General features: G+C 40.7%; 1 protein-coding gene across 1 annotated transcript in view; it reads left to right on the top strand.

Annotated features, from left to right (window-relative positions):
• The window catches only part of LOC132896439 (anosmin-1), a 69,442-nt gene that overhangs the window by 22,663 nt on the left and 27,287 nt on the right, over positions 1-19,492 (top strand). Inside the window, exons 5-7 of the mRNA XM_060937263.1 lie at positions 14,156-14,340; positions 15,621-15,750; positions 18,403-18,608. Of these exons, the coding sequence (XP_060793246.1) occupies positions 14,156-14,340; positions 15,621-15,750; positions 18,403-18,608 (521 nt within the window). The remainder of the gene's footprint in view (positions 1-14,155; positions 14,341-15,620; positions 15,751-18,402; positions 18,609-19,492) is intronic.

Below are 19,492 nucleotides of genomic sequence, written 5' to 3'. Positions count from 1 at the left end.
CAGTATATGCCCCATTACATCAATGGTACTTTCACACACATCACAGATGCTGGCTTTTGCACCTTTCTCTGATAACAGACTGGATGGTTGTATTCACCTTTGGCACTGAAGACTTGATGTCCAGGTTTCCAGAAAACAAGCTGAAATGTGGACTCATCTGACCACAGCACACATTTCCACTGTTTGTTGGCCCATCTGAGATGAGTTCAGGCACAGAGAAATCAGCAGCGTTTCTGCATAGAATTGATGAATGGCTTCCTCCTTGTGTAATACAATTTCAGGTTGCATTTCTGGATGCAGTGGCGGACTCGGTTAAGTGACAACAGTTTTCAGAAAAACTCTCGAGCCCATGTGACTATATTTGTCACATTAGCATGACGGTTTCTCAAGCAGTGCCACTTGAGGTCTCAAAGGTCATGCACATTCAACAGTGGTTTCCGACTTCGCCCTTTACACACTGAGATGTGTCTAAATTTACTGAATCTTTTCACAATATTATGTACTGTTGATTTAGAAAGGTCTAAAATCTCTGCAATCTTGCAGTGAGAAATGTTCTTTTTTAATTGACTGACAAATCTCTCATGAATTTTGGCACAAAGGGGTGAGCCACGACCCATCCTTGATTTTCAGTCTTATTTTGCCTCTGTCCCAACTTTTTGGAGTGTGTTGCAGGCACCAAATTCTAACTTCATTTATATTTACAAAATACAATTAAGTTGGTCAGTAAAACTATTGAAAATCTTTTCCTTGTACTTTTTTCAGTTAAATAAAGGTTCATGTAAATTAACAAATCACAGATTTTTGTTTTTATTGCATTTTGGAAAATATCCCAACTTTTTGGAAATGGGGTTTTTACTAAATAGATAGCATTATCCGATAGAAAACTTATTGGTTGACTACTAGTTAGGAAGAACTTCAATGTTCATCATTATTTCATGTCTTATAAATCTACAGATCACTCCTTATTCCAAGAAACACATAATTGTTTATTTTTCCTTTCCTTGTTTTTTACTTGGGGGGCTGGAGGGAGTGTAATTTGTGTGAAGCTGTAACGCATTAAACTTGAAACTGAATGCTACATCCCAAATCGCTGTCAGATGTGGGAACCTGCAGGTGGAGGACCTTTAGCTCTGGTGTGTCCTTCACTGAGATTTGAAATGGAGCATGACCTTTACTCTTGGTCCATCTGTGGTTCTCAGAGGTTTGCTTCTTTCTTTTCTACAACCCAAATCAGAAAAAGTTAGAACAGTCTGGAAAATGCAAATAATAAAAGAAAGCAGTGATTTGACTTGTATTTCATTGCAAACAGAATGAACCCCAGATATTTCATGTTTTGTTGGTCAGCTTCATTTCATTTGTTAATATACACCCATTCCTGCGTTTCAGGGCTGCAACACATTCCAAAAAAAGTTGGGACATGGACATTTAGGGCTAGTAATGAGGTAAAACAATTAAATAATGATGTGATTTGAAACATGTGATGTCAGCAGGTGACTATAATCATGATCTGGTACAAAATCAGGATCCTGGAAAGGCCTAGTCTTTGAGGAGCAAAGATGGACAGAGGATCTCCAGTTTGTCAACAAATGTGTGAAAAAATTATTGAAATGTTTAAAAACAATGTTCCTCAAAGAAAGTTTGGAATGGATTCGGATATTTCACCCTCTACAGTGCATAATATCATTAAATGATTCAAGGAATCTGGAGGTGTTTTGATGGATAAAGGACAAGGGTTCAAGCCTAAGCTGAACACTGATGAATCTCTGATCCATTAGGCAACACTGCATCAAGACCCGTCATTCATCTATAGCTGATAGAACCACATGGGCTTGGGAATACTTTGGCAAATCTTTGTCATGCTTTACAATACAGAGTTACATCCACAAACGCCAGTTAAAACATTACTGTGCAAAAAGGAAGCCTTATGTTAACTGTGTCCAGAAGTGCCGTTGACTTCTCTGGGCTCGGATGCATCTGGGATGGAACATCACACAGTGGAAACGTGTATTGTGGTCAGATGAATCAGTATTTCAGGTCTTTTTTAGAAAAAATGGACACCATGTGTTCCAGACCAAAGACAAAAAGGATCATTCAGAGTGTTACTAGCAACAAGTCCAAAAGCCAGGGTGTGTTATGGTATGGGGTTGTCTCAGTGCCCTTGACAAAGGTAACTTACACTTCTGTGATGGAGCATTTGCAGACAAGTACACTGAGATTTTGGAGCAACATATGTTGCCTTTAAGACAGCATTTTTTCCAGGGAGATTTCAACAAAACAATGCAAAACCACAGTCTGCACACATTACAAAGGCATGGCTGTGGAAGAAAAGGGTTCATTAAGAGCCTCTTTTACTTCCAGTCTCAATTGCAATATTTTTCTTCTGTTGCTCATTTCTGTTTCTAGCTTGGTTTATTGCTTCATTTTTTTGGCCCTTGGCAGTTATGTTTGTTTCTTGCTTTTTTTTTTTTTAATTTCAGGATTTTGCTGTGAAGGTTGTTGCTATGTGTAGCCTAATCCTGAGTGTGAGGAGCAGTGTAATTAACTTATTTTAATAAAAAACAAACAAACAAACATGATACTAGGATGGGCGGCACGGTGGTGTAGTGGTTAGCGCTGTCGCCTCACAGCAAGAAGGTCCGGGTTCAAGCCCTGTGGCCGGCGAGGGCCTTTCTGTGCGGAGTGTGCATGGTCTCCCCATGTCCGCGTGGGTTTCCTCCGGGTGCTCCGGTTTCCCCCACAGTCCAAAGACATGCAGGTTAGGTTAACTGGTGACTCTAAATTGACCATAGGTGTGAATGGTTGTCTGTGTCTATGTGTCAGCCCTGTGATGACCTGGCGACTTGTCCAGGGTGTACCCTGCCTTTCGCCCGTAGTCAGCTGGGATAGGCTCCAGCTTGCCTGCGACCCTGTAGAACAGGATAAAGCGGCTAGAGATAATGAAATGAGATGATACTAGGATGGTAGAGAGAGGATTTTATATGACCAGACCTGCTGTTTGCTATGCACTTTGTGTCAAAGCCCAGCATTTTAACATCTGTGTACTCTAGTATGAGTTAATGTATGCCAAAAAATGTCGTCTTTTTTTTTCCCCAAATAAAAATTAATCTGGAATGACTGACAGTTGCATAGGTGTATCAAACTCTCTGATATTAACCAGCACCCTAGAAGCCCTGCCCCATTCCCCATTAGTCATCTTTCAGATGAGGCTCTACTCTTGACTTGATTTTTACTCACAGAAAAAAAATAATTAAACTTCCTGCAACAATAATATTGGACTTCCAGCTGTTAGCTGGGGGTTTAGCTCAATGGTAAAGCATTTGACTATCGGTGAAGATCTGGGTACCCCTTCCTGACCTGCTTCAAAGTACTTTTAAGTCCCTAAGTTAAAGGTTACTGAGCAGAAGATGAGGGGGTTCAAGCTCCAGCACCTACAAGCTGCCACTATCAGGCCCTTGGCAAGGCTCTTAACCCTGCTTGCTCTCTGTCCTCTGACCCAAGCCCTCACAGACTGAAAGTGGCAATGAAATAACTACACCAGTGAAAGGCAGCAATGCACTAAACCGTGACTAGTCTGCCAGAAAGAAGAAGAGGAGCAAAGCTTTGTCATTATCAGCATGCACCAGTTCGGGAAGGAAGAAATGGCCGAAAATCCTGCAGACAATGAAGAGGAGGCAGAGCTGGTAAAAAAGCCTGGCGTGACTTCCATTATATGGATATGGATCGGGTTAAAAAAAGTCAAACAGCAAGCAGAAAATGATAATCAGCATAATATGTCAAATGACAGTGGTTGCAAGCAGTTGTAATACAACCCCGATTCCAAAAAAGTTGGGACAAAGTACACATTGTAAATAAAAACGGAATGCAATAATTTACAAATCTCAAAAACTGATATTGTATTCACAATAGAACATAGACAACATATCAAATGTTGAAAGTGAAACTTTTTGAAATTTCATGCCAAATATTGGCTCATTTGAAATTTCATGACAGCAACACATCTCAAAAAAGTTGGGACAGGGGCAATAAGAGGCTGGAAAAGTTAAAGGTACAAAAAAGGAACAGCTGGAGGACCAAATTGCAACTCATTAGGTCAATTGGCAATAGGTTATTAACATGACTGGGTATAAAAAGAGCATTTTGGAGTGGCAACAGCTCTCAGAAGTAAAGATGGGAAGAGGATCACCAATCCCCCTAATTCTGCGCCGACAAATAGTGGAGCAATATCAGAAAGGAGTTCGACAGTGTAAAATTGCAAAGAGTTTGAACATATCATCATCTACAGTGCATAATATCATCAAAAGATTCAGAGAATCTGGAAGAATCTCTGTGTGTAAGGGTCAAGGCCAGAAAACCATACTGGGTGCCTGTGATCTTCGGGCCCTTAGACGGCACTGCATCACATACAGGCATGCTTCTGTATTGGAAATCACAAAATGGGCTCAGGAATATTTCCAGAGAACATTATCTGTGAACACAATTCACCGTGCCATCCGCCGTTGCCAGCTAAAACTCTATAGTTCAAAGAAGAAGCCGTATCTAAACACGATCCAGAAGTGCAGACAATGGACTGTGGCAAAGTGGAAAACTGTTCTGTGGTCAGACGAATCAAAATTTGAAGTTCTTTATGGAAATCAGGGATGCCGTGTCATTCGGACTAAAGAGGAGAAGGACAACCCAAGTTGTTATCAGCGCTCAGTTCAGAAGCCTGCATCTCTGATGGTATGGGGTTGCATTAGTGCATGTGGCATGGGCAGCTTACACATCTGGAAAGACACCATCAATGCTGAAAGGTATATCCAGGTTCTAGAGCAACATATGCTCCCATCCAGACAACGTCTCTTTCAGGGAAGACCTTGCATTTTCCAACATGACAATGCCAAACCACATCCTGCATCAATTACAGCATCATGGCTGCGTAGAAGAAGGGTCCGGGTACTGAACTGGCCAGCCTGCAGTCCAGATCTTTCACCCATAGAAAACATTTGGTGCATCATAAAACGGAAGATACGACAAAAAAGACCTAAGACAGTTGAGCAACTAGAATCCTACATTAGACAAGAATGGGTTAACATTCCTATCCCTAAACTTGAGCAACTTGTCTCCTCAGTCCCCAGACATTTACAGACTGTTGTAAAGAGAAAAGGGGATGTCTCACAATGGTAAACATGGCCTTGTCCCAACTTTTTTGAGATGTGTTGTTGTCATGAAATTTGAAATCACCTAATTTTTCTCTTTAAATGATACATTTTCTCAGTTTAAACATTTGATATGTCATCTATGTTCTATTCTGAATAAAATATGGAATTTTGAAACTTCCACATCATTGCATTCTGTTTTTATTTACAATTTGTACTTTGTCCCAACTTTTTTGGAATCGGGGTTATACAAGCAATATCTTCTATCACCTATCAATCTTTTCTATCATCAAAACATTCTGGAATATGAGGAAAGCAAAAAAATACATCCTCCACAACCATCAAATAAATTGTCAAACAGCGGTGGGAAGAGAAAAAAGCTGGCTCTGCAAATCATACATCACTTTCTCAGGCTTTTTCCAAAAGTTTCATTACAAGAAAAAAACATTAGTGGTGTACTTGTGTAAGGACATGGTTCTTTTTCAAACAGTTGATTTTGCACAATAAATGTTCTTAAAATACTTCTGTACTATATGAAATATGTCCTAGTAATAGATACGAGTACAGTTATAGCTGCCATGTAGTTGCCATACCACTGATTTACCCTTTCAGAAGAATTTATATATTGAAATTTTAAGAAAAAAATGAACATACTATGATACAGCTCTAGAAAAATTGAAGAGAACACTTTAATTTTTTCTTAAATCAGCATCTATGTGTATTGCAACCATTTCATTCCAGTGTCTGTGCTGAAATTCCTAAACAAGCACACCTCATTTTACTTAAGGTACTGAGTTAGGTGATCATCTGAACCAAACCTTATTTAACAAGGAAAAGTATTAAAAACCTCTTGCAGTAGGATCAGTTTGGATGAGAAAAAGAACAGTTCAATTCTGGCTTTACTGGCCAAGGGATACAGTCAGTATGTTTACATGCACATCCAAATCGAGCTGCTGTCGGTAATCGAGCAAAGGGTCCCAGCAGGGTGCCAGAGAAATCCAATCCTACATGCACACAAGGAAATCGAGCTATTGTGTGAGGTACATTGTGCACCCAAGCCACAGGTGGCGCTACACGCCCCATCGTGTTGGTACACTTCCGGTTGTCATCATGAAGAACAGCTATTCAAGAGTGTAAACAAAGTTATCAGTTCTGTGTTCTCCATTGCGCGTTTTTCTCCCGTCCATGAATTTTAATATATTCAACTCCTTAAGCTGAATGAGCATGAACTCTGTCTCCTCATTGCTCCAGAAGTGCACGTTTCTGCTCGCCATTTTCTCTTCTTCGTTTGTTCCTCCTGACCTCTTCTGCTGCTCGCTACTACTGTTGTCATGCCGACCGAGGCTGTCGTGTTTCCCGCTTGTGGTCTCGTCACTTGTCACTTCCAGAAGGGGCAGTGTTGAAGTAAGTAGCTCGACTACATAGCTCGATAGGGTTTACACGCACTAAGTAGCTTGGCAAAAATCGCATAATCTAGGTCGTGTAGCTCGATTACGAGAAATCAAGTTCGGTTCAATTTCAGCCTAGCTAAGGTGTATCCATGGCATTTAGAACTTCGATTTCAGTCGAGCAACGGCAGAAATTCGATTTTCTCTATGTGCATGTAAACACACTCAGTGAGTGTCAGGTTGCTTCCATTCTCAAAATTTCAAAGATGGCAGTTTAAGGTCAAGCAGCAGACATTGGAGGCAACAAAGTTACAGACTAGCAGAGGGTGAAAATGACTCTCTACTGAATGGGATGATCATCAGCTCCTTTGAATATCACTCAACAACCGGCAGAAGACATCAAGTGACCTACAAAAAGAATGGCAAATGGCAGCTGGAGTTCAGTGCATGGCAAGAACGGTTCGAAACAGGCTTCTCTGAATGGGGTTGAAGTCATGCAAAGCTAGAGAAAAGCCCTTCATCAATAAGAAACAAAGAAGAGCCAGGCTGAGGTTTGCTAAAGACCATAAGAATTTGACCGTCGTGGACTGGAGTAAGGTCATCTTCTCTGATGAGTCCAATTTTCAGCTTTTCCCATCACCTGGTCATCTCATAATTAAACAGAGACCTGAAGAGGCCTACAAATCACAGTATATTACACCCATTGTGAAATTTGGTGCAGGATCAGTGATGATCTGGGGGTGCTTCAGCAAGGCTGGAATGGGGCAGATTTTTGTTTGTGAAGGACACATGAATCAAGCCATGTACAAGGCTATCCAGGAAGAAAACTTGCTTCCTTCTGCTCTGACAATGGTCCCTTTCTCTGACAGTAGGGTTTTCCAGCAGGACAATGCTCCATGCCACACAGACAGGTCGATCAAGGTGTGGATGGAGGCCCACTAGATCAAGACCTTGTCATGGCCAGCCCAATCTCCAAACCTGAACCCCATTGAAAACCTCTGGAATGTGATCAATATGAAGATGGATGGTCACAAGTCATCAAACAAAACTGAGCTGATTGAATTTTCGAGCCAGGAGTGGCATAAAGTCACCCAAGAACAATGTGAAAGACTGGAGGAGAGCATGCCAAGGCACATGAAAGCTGTGAGTAAATGTCAGAGTTATTCCAGCAAATATTGATTTCTGAACTCATCCTCAGTTCAAACATTAGTATTGTGTTGTGTAAAATTGAATATGATCTTGATTTCTGTGCATTATTCAAGGTCTGAAAATACTTAATCTTTTTTGTGATTTTAACCAGCTGTCATTTTCTGCAATTAAATGCTCTAAGTGACAATATTTTTATGTGGAATTTGGGGGAAATGTTGTCAGTAGTTTATGGAATAAAACAAAAATGTTCATGTTCCTCAAACACATACCTACCGGTATGCATAATAAAACAAGAGAAACTGATAATTTTGCAGTGGTCTCTTAATTTTTTTTCCAGAACTGTACCGTATATACCGACCATCTGTGCTTCAAATTATACTATGATATAAATTTTAGACCATCCTCAAATTGTACTTTACAATAGACATTGTCGTGAAGCAGCTTTACAAAATCTGGGTCTTGATTTGACCAAGCCAGAGGCGAGAGTAGAGAGTAAGAACTCCCTGAGATGATAAGAGGAAGAAACCTTGAGAGGAGCCAGACTCAAAAGTAAAGCCATCTTCTCCTTGGGCATAAACTCTTTTTGAGAAGTGTGATCATTAGGGTAAACAAGTGGGACCATCTGCAGCAATCTTTAGGATAACCATGTGCTAATCACCTCAGCAGATAAAAGTGAATCACAAGGCTCCATCAAGCAGGTCTAGAGGGTGAGTGGAGAGTGCAAGTGGGGTCGTTGGCAGCTGACGCCATGACAGAATCTGTGAACATGGTTACTGTGGTTCTAGCAGAGTAGTTGGAAGATTTCTCAAAGTTTTGGATTTCAGGCATGTCTAATTCAAGTTTAAGGGGTGTCTTCCAGAAACACAAGACCTGATTACCTGGACTCTTTGAGCTTAGTATGTTGTGCACAACTTGTGTTCGCAGAAGTTGGACAGACATTTGAATCAGGGGGCCATTCTGGTTACTTGTGCTCTAGGATATTTGTCCATGATATAGTTTCCATGTGACCAACTTCACTAGGGTGAATGCATTACACTGATAGAATTGTTTCCTCAGATTGAGTTCTAGACCTTTTTTGGCCATCATAGTTAATTATGAAAGGAAATAAATGGTCTGTAAGTAAGGAGGACAACCATAGAGCTGAAGTCATGAATGGATTTCCAGTTCTCTTCTTGTAGAACTTTAACAAAAAAGCTTGGAAAGCTCAAGAGGCATTAATCAGGCTGAACATCACACTCACAGTGCCCTGAAGCAGTGATGGATCTTCACAGATGCACTTTCTAGGTCCAGGTAACCAAAGATTTTGGCCCCACATACTTGTTGAAAGTGCTGCTGGCATTAAGAACAACAATGTTTTTTGGTCAGTTTAGCTCCCTACTGCTGGTACAGGAATGTAATCCAGAAAATTTTTTTTTCCAAGGAAAGAAGAGGAGTGTGGAATTTCTCCCATTGCTCGCATTTTGGGACATGACAAGGGGTACAAGGCTTATGGTTTGTCCTGTGCTAAAGTGGCACCTGGTAATAGTCCATTAGCGATAAATTTCTCATTTTGGTTCAAGATCATTTTCTGAGGATCGGGCTTTCAACTTGAAGGCATGATGTCATGACGTGGAAGAATCAGGCATGTGGTACACATTTGATAGATTTTGGTAGAGTTTCAAGCTGTTAACAAACCTCATTGCCACATGAAATAGTGAGGCTCAGCTGGGCCAGCGAGATAAAACCTAGGATCAGAAATTATGTGATTAAAACCAAAATGGACTTAATCTGTAGTTTACCATACTCAGATAACAATGATGAAAACCTTGCTTGAGCAATCTCTAAATCCTCCTTTTTGGTGCAGGGACATAAATTTGTGATGGGGACACTTGGGAAAGTGAGAAGGTCATGGCTGGTCATATTTGCATTCAAGTTCAGATGAGCATTTGACTTAGTTGGATGCGGTGTTTTTTTGTTTTGTATTGTTTTTTTTACTGGACGTTCATTCCACCAATCTTCTGTGGTTAGCCTATAAAAGTTCAGTATAATATTTAGACAAACTAATTGTCTGTTTCAGAGACAATAGGGACAGTTTCAGCCAGGGTGGCCGCTGGAAATAAACTGGGGTATTTTGAGCTTGCACAGTTTTGACTGGCTGTTTCCTGCCACCGTGGACGTGAGATTTTAAAATAGCAGCATGGCATACACACACACACACACACACACACAAATATATATATATATATATATATATATATATATATATATATATATATATAAAATACATATATGCCATGCTGTTATTTTGCTTTTGCTTCGGGGCTTTCCAAGGTTATGGTGTTAATGCAGACTTATTTCTTATTGCTATCAACCTTGCCTGAAGATTGATGGTCAAATATGTGTTTATTACATTGAGTGAGTGTGTCAGGGAGACTTTGTCTCCTGCAATGAGGAAACTGAGGAAGAGGTATGCAGGACTTGGCTGCCATTACTGCCATACTTGCAGCTTGTTAATGACTCAAATTGAACTGCATACCTCCCCAGATTTCCAAGAGTTTCTCAGTGGCAGATGAACATTTTTTTTTTTGGTAGTAAGGCTTCAGGTGTTTCCCCATACACAGAGATGACAGACTATTGCAAACCTTCAAGATGAAACATGTGTACAGAACATCCATGGTGCAGAATTTAAACAAATAAATTGGCAAGGCTTGGCAATATGACTGACAGAGTAGTGTGTTTATGGAGGTTGAGCTAATGAGCTACAGCTGTGTTGCATTAACGACTCTGACAAAAGATTTATAAACTGGTGGATGGACAGGGAGGGCATTTCAGTGAGATGGTGCTCTCCTTGTCTTCATAGTTTTACATTTTATTAAACATTAAATAGCAGAACATTTCTTTTCCTTTCAAACCTCCATATGTAAATATTTAAATGTTTAATTTATTGCATGTGAAATGTTGTGTGGGAAATGTGGTTTGTTTGCGCACACAGCTTTTTATGAACCCTTAAGTCTGCGTGTCTTCATGCAAGTGAACGTCATCAATCCAGTAAAAAAGTCACAACACATATATACGTACATAACGATTATGCATCATTATATATCATTGACATCATGCGTTAGTAGTTTCTTTCCAGTGCTTTGTGTCCTGTACCTGAACTGTAAGATTATTTATGCCCTATTAAGAGGTGAAACTCTGAGAAAGCTGTGTGAAGGCTGAGAATTACCCTTTTAACCTTAACCTTAAAGGAGATATGCAGAACCTTTATTTTTAAATGCATTTCTGAGTGGATAGTATCTCCATCCTTGATGCTTGTATGCTGCATAATTGGGAATAAAAAATATATATTTTTGAGAGTTAAAATTGACCGCAAAGTTGGCATTCGAGCTGCCCTGCTGAGCCAGCCAGCCCTGAGTGAGTGATGTCACTGTGTTAACCGGTTTTAAGGCTGAGGCCTTTGACAGCCATAGGCCAAAGTCAGACTCGGCAGGCGAGAGTGGTTGCAATGGCCACTTCTTTCGGATTTATTGGAGATTCTTCGAATTCCTCAGATAGTAATACATCTGACTGTGATAGTCCTGAAATTGGAGTGTGTGTACATGCTACTGCTATACACGTAGAGCTATATCAGTTCAAACCATTGGAAAGTGAATCCGATAGTAACACATTGGCCACGGAGGCCCCCACCTTACAAATTAAAGCCAGAGGACAAAGCCGTCGAGAGAATTGGATGGAACTGAACTGACAGACTCATGTGACTCTCATTAAAACAGGATGGGCGTTATAACTTATGCAACGGACATGCATGCATTTTCACTGATAAAACATAAAAGGCTAATTAAATAATCAGATGAGCTGAGACAATCACATTCTGAAGCAAATTAAATAATCTTATACTGGTAACTTAAATGCACAATATAAGCTACATGTATTAATCTAAATGCAGTTAAACAATAAGTGTTGTTGTGATGTAACCAAATGAGAGTCACATCTTACCCATCTGTGTTCTCGGTTCTTGAAGGTCGATCTTGTGGCCGATTGTTTTGAAACAATCTGACTTTTAGTTCTCTGTTCAGTTCTTCATTCATTCGCTTTTTCCACGTAAGGGTGAGATATTGCTGCTGAGGCAAGCATATCCAGCGGAGAAATCTGACAACTGGTCCACTCATTCTCCATTTTCTCCATACTGAGTACTCTGCTGTTACTGCTCAGCTCGCACTCCAGGAGAACTGGTGCAACTGAACTTACTTTCCTTTTCTTGTACAGTGGTGCTTGAAAGTTTGTGAACCTTTTAGAATTTTCTATATTTCTGCATAAAATGACCTAAAACATCGTCAGATTTTCATGCAAGTCCTACAAGTAGATAAAGAGAACGCAGTTAAACAAATGAGACAAAAATATTATACTTGGTCATTTATTTATTGAGGAAAATGATCCAATATTACATATCTGTGACTGGCAAAAGTATGTGAACCTCTAGGATTAGCAGTTAATTTGAAGGTGAAATTAGAGTCAGGTGTTTTCAATCAAGGGGATGACAGTCAGGTGTGAGTGGGCACCCTGTTTTATTTAAAGAACAGGGATCTATCAAAGTCTGATCTTCACAACACATATTATTTGTAGAAGTGTATCATGGCACAAACAAAGGAGATTTCTGAGGACCTCAGAAAAAGCGTTGTTGATGCTCATCAGACTGGAAAAGGTTACAAAACCATTTCTAAAGAGTTTGGACTCCACCAATCCACAGTCAGACAGACTGGGTACAAATGGAGGAAATTCAAGACCATTGTTACCCTCCCCAGGAGTGGTCGACCAACAAAGATCACTCCAAGAGCAAGGTGTAATAGTCGGCGAGGTCACAAAGGACCCCAGGGTAACTTCTAAGCAACTGAAGGCCTCTCTCACATTGGCTAATGTTAATGTTCATGAGTCCACCATCAGGAGAACACTGAACAGCAATGGTGTGCATGGCAGGGTTGCAAGGAGAAAGCCACTGCTCTCCAAAAATAATATTGCTGCTTGTCTGCAATTTGCTAACGATCACATGGACAAGCCAGAAGGCTTTTGGAAAAATGTTTTGTGGACGGATGAGACCAAAATAGAACTTTTTGGTTTAAATGAGAAGCATTATGTTTGGAGAAAGGAAAACACTGTATTCCAGCATAAGAACCTTATTCTATCTGTGAAACATGGTGGTGGTAGACTCATGGTTTGGGCCTGTTTTGCTGCATCTGGGCCAGGATGGCTTGCCATCATTGATGGAGCAATGAATTCTGAATTATACCAGCGAATTCTAAAGGAAAATGTCAGGACATCTGTCTAAAACTGAATCTCAAGAGAAGGTGGGTCAAGCAGCAAGACAAAGACCCTAAGCACACAAGTCGTTCTACCAAAGAATGGTTAAAGAAGACTAAAGTTAATGTTTTGGAATAGCCAAGTCAAAATCCTGACCTTAATCCAATTGAAATGTTGTGGAAGGACCTGAAGTGAGCAGTTCATGTGAGGAAACCCACCAACATCCCAGAGTTGAAGCTCTTCTGTATGGAAGAATGGGCTAAAATTCCTCCAAGCCGGTGTGCAGGACTGATCAATAGTTACCAGAAACGTTTAGTTGCAGTTATTGCTTCACAAGGGGGTCACACCAGATACTGAAAGCAAAGGTTCACATACTTTTGCCACTCACAGATATGTAATATTGGATCATTTTCCTCAATAAATAAATGAACAAGTATAATATTTTTGTCTCATTTGTTTAACTGCGTTCTCTTTATCTACTTTTAGGACTTGTGTGAAAATCTGATGTTTTAGCTCATATTTATGCAGAAATATAGAAAATTCTAAAGGGTTCACAAACTTTCAAGCACCACTGTAGTTTTCCTTTAATTATTGGTACTGCACCCTCTATCAATATGGGCTTATAGCCAACACTCATCAACAGATCAGAGGTTTCGTATGAGTCCTCAGTAAAATGTGCAGGGCAGAGGAGAGACCACTTCGTAGGCGCCCAATGGGCCCGTGAATTTCTCGCAAAATGCGTCCAAATCTTTGCAGTTTGAACATTCTTGGGTCATGAATGCAACATAAATCCACCTTCTGTCATGTTGCTGCACCCACCAGCAACACATCTACGTGCCATGGCGATAAATTAGCTCAAAATGGAAGATTGAAGTTGCAGTTAGCTCTATGTTTTAGTATAGCAAAAATGATGATGAGACTGATAGCCTTACTGCGGTGACATCACAGATGTCAAGGTCATTCACTCAGACTGCTATCGATATGAATCATTTTAATCGTAAAAATTACTATATTAGATTTATTGTTAACTATTCCTATGCCATTCTTGAGGTCTCAAGGCATTTATAAACAAAAAGTGAGGCCATGGTTCTGCGTACAGTACCTCCTTTAACTTTCTCTAATGGGAAGATACAAGCAAAAAGGAGACACTTGTGTAAACAGATAAAATAGTTATTTTAGACATTTCTTTTCCCCCTCTCTGTTTTTCAGGTGTTCCCCTGAAGCCCAGAAATGAACTGACATTTCTTGAATTGCCCTCAGGCCAACTGGAAGTCCACTGGTCTTCAAAATTTAACATTTCAGTGGAGCCGGTGGTTTACGTCGTGCAACAGCGCTGGAATTATGGCATTCACCCAAACGAAGACGATGCAATACCATGGCAGGATATGGCACAGGTTCAGGCAATGTTTTGGTCTCAACTTGAGAGGTTCTTGTAAGCTGTAGTGCGCTATTAATATGCAAAAAATATTCAATACACAAAAGATGCAACTACAAACATGCAAAAGATGCAACTACAAACACACAAGATGCAACTCCAAATATGCAAACCATGTAAGTACAACTACACTAAAGATGCAACTACAAATATGCAAATACAAAGATGCAAAAGATGCAAATACAAAGATGCAAAAGATGCAACTACAACAATGCAGCTACAAACACCCAAAAGATGCAACTACCAACATGCAAATTATGCAACTACAACCATACAAAAGATGCAACTACAAAGATGCAAAAGATGAAACTACAAACACGCAAAAGATGCAGCTACAAACACGCAAAAGAAGCAACCATGCAAAAGATGCAGCTACAAACACGCAAAAGTTGCAACTACAAAGATGCAAAAGATTAAACTACAAAGATGCAACTACAAACATGCAAAAGATGCAACTACAAACATGCAAAAGTTGCAGCTGCAAACATGCAAAAGAAGCAACTACAAACATGCAAATTATGTAACTACAACCACACAAGATGCAACTACAAAGACGCAACTACAAACATGCAAATGATGCAGCTACGAACATGCAAATGATGCAGCTACAAACATGCAAAAGATGCAACAACAAATACACAATATACATCTACAAACACACAAATAATGCAGCTACAAACATGCAAAAGATGCAACTACAAACACAAGATTCAACTGCAACCATGCAAAAGATGCAACTACAAACACAAACGATGCAGCTACAAACACGCAAAAGCTGCAACTACAAACATGCAAACGATGCAACTACAAATATGTGAATGATGTACTACATCTGTTTCTGGATGTGTTTTCACACCCAATGAAACTGTGGCTACATTGTGGCTGCAGACTGAAAACTAAAAGTTTATTTTTGGGGTTTGATGTGATGTACCATCCAAAAAACGTTCATTTTTGTCACATGGTTCCCATGGCAGCCAGCATATTTGCCGTTTTTGGTCCTATGGCCACATTTTCTTCCTGTGTTGTGCGCACCTCTTTCAGCCCTTGATTAGTTTGTCAGCACCCTTTTGTTTGTTCTGAAGTCTTGTCAAGTGTTTTATAAATTACCCAAGGTACCAAAGTTGCACCATGAAAACATTACTGACCTAAAAAACATCACTAACTACATACTCAAGTACACAGTGCACAGTATATAGTCTTATTGTGTTACTGTATTATCATTCTTGGGGTTGTTTTCAGGCCACAGAAGAGCATGTTGAGTTAGCGGAGATCAGAGCCACTCGGTGGTACCAGTTTCGCGTAGCAGCTGTGAACATACATGGCACTCGTGGATTCACGGCACCAAGCAAACACTTCCGCTCATCCAGAGGTGAGTATTTGTTGGTATTCCTGTGCAAAAAAATGAGCTATAAACACACACACACACACACACACACACACACACACACACACACACACACACACACACCCCAGTTGTGCCTCATTTCCATCCTTTTTAGATTTTACAGCAATTCTGTCACAACACTTCATTTTAATAATATTGCAATATCTCCATAGTTGTTTAAATTAGTGATGGGTTTCTAATACACAGGAGACTCTCTGTGTGTGTGTGTGTGTGTGTGTGTGTGTACCAAGAAATGAGGTAAGTTGTCTGTTCTCTTTTACTTACCTCTGCAACAGATTTGTGTGTGTGTGCGTGTGTTTTAAATGTAAAGTGACATCAGAGTGTTTGCAACACACACTACTGTAGATCTCCAGGACTTTCTTTGCACACAATCTCTTCTTGGTTAATGTCATTTAGCTGGAGCATACACACCCTTCAAATAATTTCTAAACTGCACACCTTGCTGAGTCTGTAGCGAAATCCAACAGGAAATACAATGTGTTGAATTCTGCATTCTGATTGGTAAGAAAGTGTTGATTCACTTCATATGACACTAGCTCTGGCAGTTTATATTGTCCAACATCTTCAGGACAGATTAGTAACAATAATCAACTTTCGGGCTGGTCACTGAAGTGCCGTTGATTATTTTCCTATAACAGCATGTCCCAAAGGCAGCACGGTGGTGTAGTGGTTAGCGCTGTCGCCTCACAGCAAGAAGGTCCTGGGTTCGACCCCGGGGCCGGCGAGGGCCTTTCTGTGTGGAGTTTCTGTGTGGAGTTTGCATGTTCTCCCCGTGTCCGCGTGGGTTTCCTCCGGGTGCTCCGGTTTCCCCCACAGTCCAAAGGCATGCAGGTTAGGTTAACTGGTGACTCTAAAATTGACCGTAGGTGTGAATGTGAGTGTGAATGGTTGTCTGTGTTTATGTGTCAGCCCTGTGATGACCTGGCGACTTGTCCAGGGTGTACCCCGCCTTTCGCCCGTAGTCAGCTGGGATAGGCTCCAGCTTGCCTGCGACCCTGTAGAAGGATAAAGTGGCTAGAGATAATGAGAGAGATGAGAGAGAGAGCATGTCCCAAAGTGTGTGTTATTCTTTGTCTTGCAGGAGTTTTAGTGTTGGGTTAAAATACATCTGATGCATAACCATCATGTGTTCTGGTCAGAATGTTAATGTTTAAATTCTCTAAATAAGAGAGAACATGAGCTGCGTTCACTGATTAATAGCAGTCAGCCTTGCAGAGGTCATTCATTAGTAAATAATGGGGCATGAATCATTGGCAATAATCACACACACACACACACACACACACACACACACACACACACACAGAGTCAGCTCATGTTACATCCCTGCTTTTCTCTTGACAAGGCCATTCATATAAATTAAATTTGTCATCTTTTGCCATTTATTTATCTTGTGCTACTAAGGTTAGCCTGCTAGCGAACACCAATTATTTTCAGATGGGAGTACAAATAAAAACTCCAAGGATCTCCAAAACTGGCTGATTGTTCAAGCATGCTGTGTGTGTGTCTGAGTTTACGTCATGTCTCTGACACGGAGTTCGTGTTCTGCATCTTGATTGGCATTAAAGGAACAGTTCAGTCACGAGTGGTGCATAAACCAAAAACATACTCAATCTGTGAAAACTTTAACATGATGTTATTTTCCATCACAGCGCTGTTCAGTTCTGGATTCTCATTGGTCAGAAGGTGTTGGCTTGTTTTCTATAACAGTGGCTCTGATAGAAATCACATCTGTGTGTTATTGTTTCTACAGTAACAGGTGACAGATGCTCTGCTTGATCTAAGGTTAATAACAACAAGCAGATAATCATGTTGTTATTTAACAAAGAAACACGTGTAATCATAATCACCATGGACCGATGGGGTGGTATAAGAGGAATAAAATTCTTTGGGATGTTATTGGAAATGAATCAACTTTGGGGTGGGAACATTCATCTCTCATTCTCATTATCTCTAGCCGCTTTATCCTTCTACAGGGTCGCAGGCAAGCTGGAGCCTATCCCAGCTGACTATGGGCGAAAGGCGGGGTACACCCTGGACAAGTCGCCAGGTCATCACAGGGCTGACACATAGACACAGACAACCATTCACACTCACATTCACACCTACAGTCAATTTAGAGTCACCAGTTAACCTAACCTGCATGTCTTTGGACTGTGGGGGAAACCGGAGCACCCGGAGGAAACCCACGCGGACACGGGGAGAACATGCAAACTCCACACAGAAAGGCCCTCGCCGGCCCCGGGGCTCGAACCCAGGACCTTCTTGCTGTGAGGCGACAGCGCTAACCACTACACCACCGTGCCGCCCCGGGGTGGGAACAGTCACTCATTAATTCTTCTCCTATAACAGCATACCCTGTCTTAAAATAAACATACCGCTGTATTATTGTATATTATTATAATTCAGCACATGTTGCTTCTTCAGTTTGCTCCTGTAGCGACAGTATAAGGCTAATGTAGCGAACAAGTAATAGAACCCTATGATCATCCCAATCACTTCTTCTGTACAATTCCGACTCCTGACATCCGAAATCTGAAAGCCATGCGTTGCTGAACTGAAGCCATGAGTGTTTCAGTATTAATTTCAGCTTGAAACTCTTTTTATCTGTCTCAGATCCGTCTCCTCCTCCGCGCCCATCTGGACTGAAGGTGTCCAACATAGCGACGGATGGCAGTGGTTCAGTGACAGCACGTCTGGACTGGACGCTTCCCAAAGACCTGGACGTCCCCGTCCATCATTTTAAAATCTCCTGGAGCTGGAACACCACTGGCAAAACCATGATTCCTTCCACAAAGAAGAGGAGAAGGATAATCAATGGGGTAAACTGTCCTTACCTGATATGATATGGTAACGTTTTCTGTAAGATGATGTTGATTAATATTTATGGGAAGAGTCTCCAGTGTCAGAGGTAAAGCTGGATGAGTTTACTCTTCTTTGCAGTTTCTCAATAATGTCATAGTAACTAAGCTGCATTTTTTTCACCAAAGAGACAAAAAAAGAGAGGCTGGTGAGGGAATGAGTGTTTATATATGCTTGAATGTGAGAACTTATTTTGCAGACATTACATGTAACTACCAATTGATTAAAAAATAAAGTATGACATGTGACTCTTTTAATAAACTGCATTCAAGAATGCAGAAGGAGTCACACCCACTCTGCTTTTGAGTTTGTCATGATTGCCCTGACATACTCTCCACACTGTCTGGCCCTTTTGGGCTCCCACATTCCAAATATGGTCATAGTTTCCTGTTCTCATTTTCTTCATCTCAGTGATGATCAGTGTAAACAGTATTAAACAAGAACATGAAAGACCCTACCTGTGATGTCCGGTATATGTGTGTGTGTGTGTGTGTGTGTGTGTGTGTGTGTGTGTGTGTGTGTGTGTGTATACTACTGAGGACCAGATGTCCCCACAAGGAGAGTAAATTCTGACAATTTTGACCTTGTGGGGACATTTGGATGGTCCCCACAAGGAAATTACTGTTGTTGTGTTTTTTAAACAAAAATTATAAAAAAAAATAAAAGAGCCAAAAAGTTTCCTTTTCATTACTGAAGTTAAGGTTAGGGTTAGGTTGAGGTGCAGGCACAGCATTAATTAACTGCAATAATATTTATGTCAAACAGGGCTGTGTTCTTGCCACAACGCTTTTCGGAATCTTCTTCTCCCTCCTTCTTCGCCATGCCTTCCGTGAATGCGAGGAGG

This window comes from Neoarius graeffei, chromosome 13 (genome assembly GCF_027579695.1).
Source record: "Neoarius graeffei isolate fNeoGra1 chromosome 13, fNeoGra1.pri, whole genome shotgun sequence".
NCBI lineage: Eukaryota > Metazoa > Chordata > Actinopteri > Siluriformes > Ariidae > Neoarius > Neoarius graeffei.
Note: the sequence above shows the minus strand (reverse complement) of the source record. Positions and strands in the feature narration are given on the sequence as shown.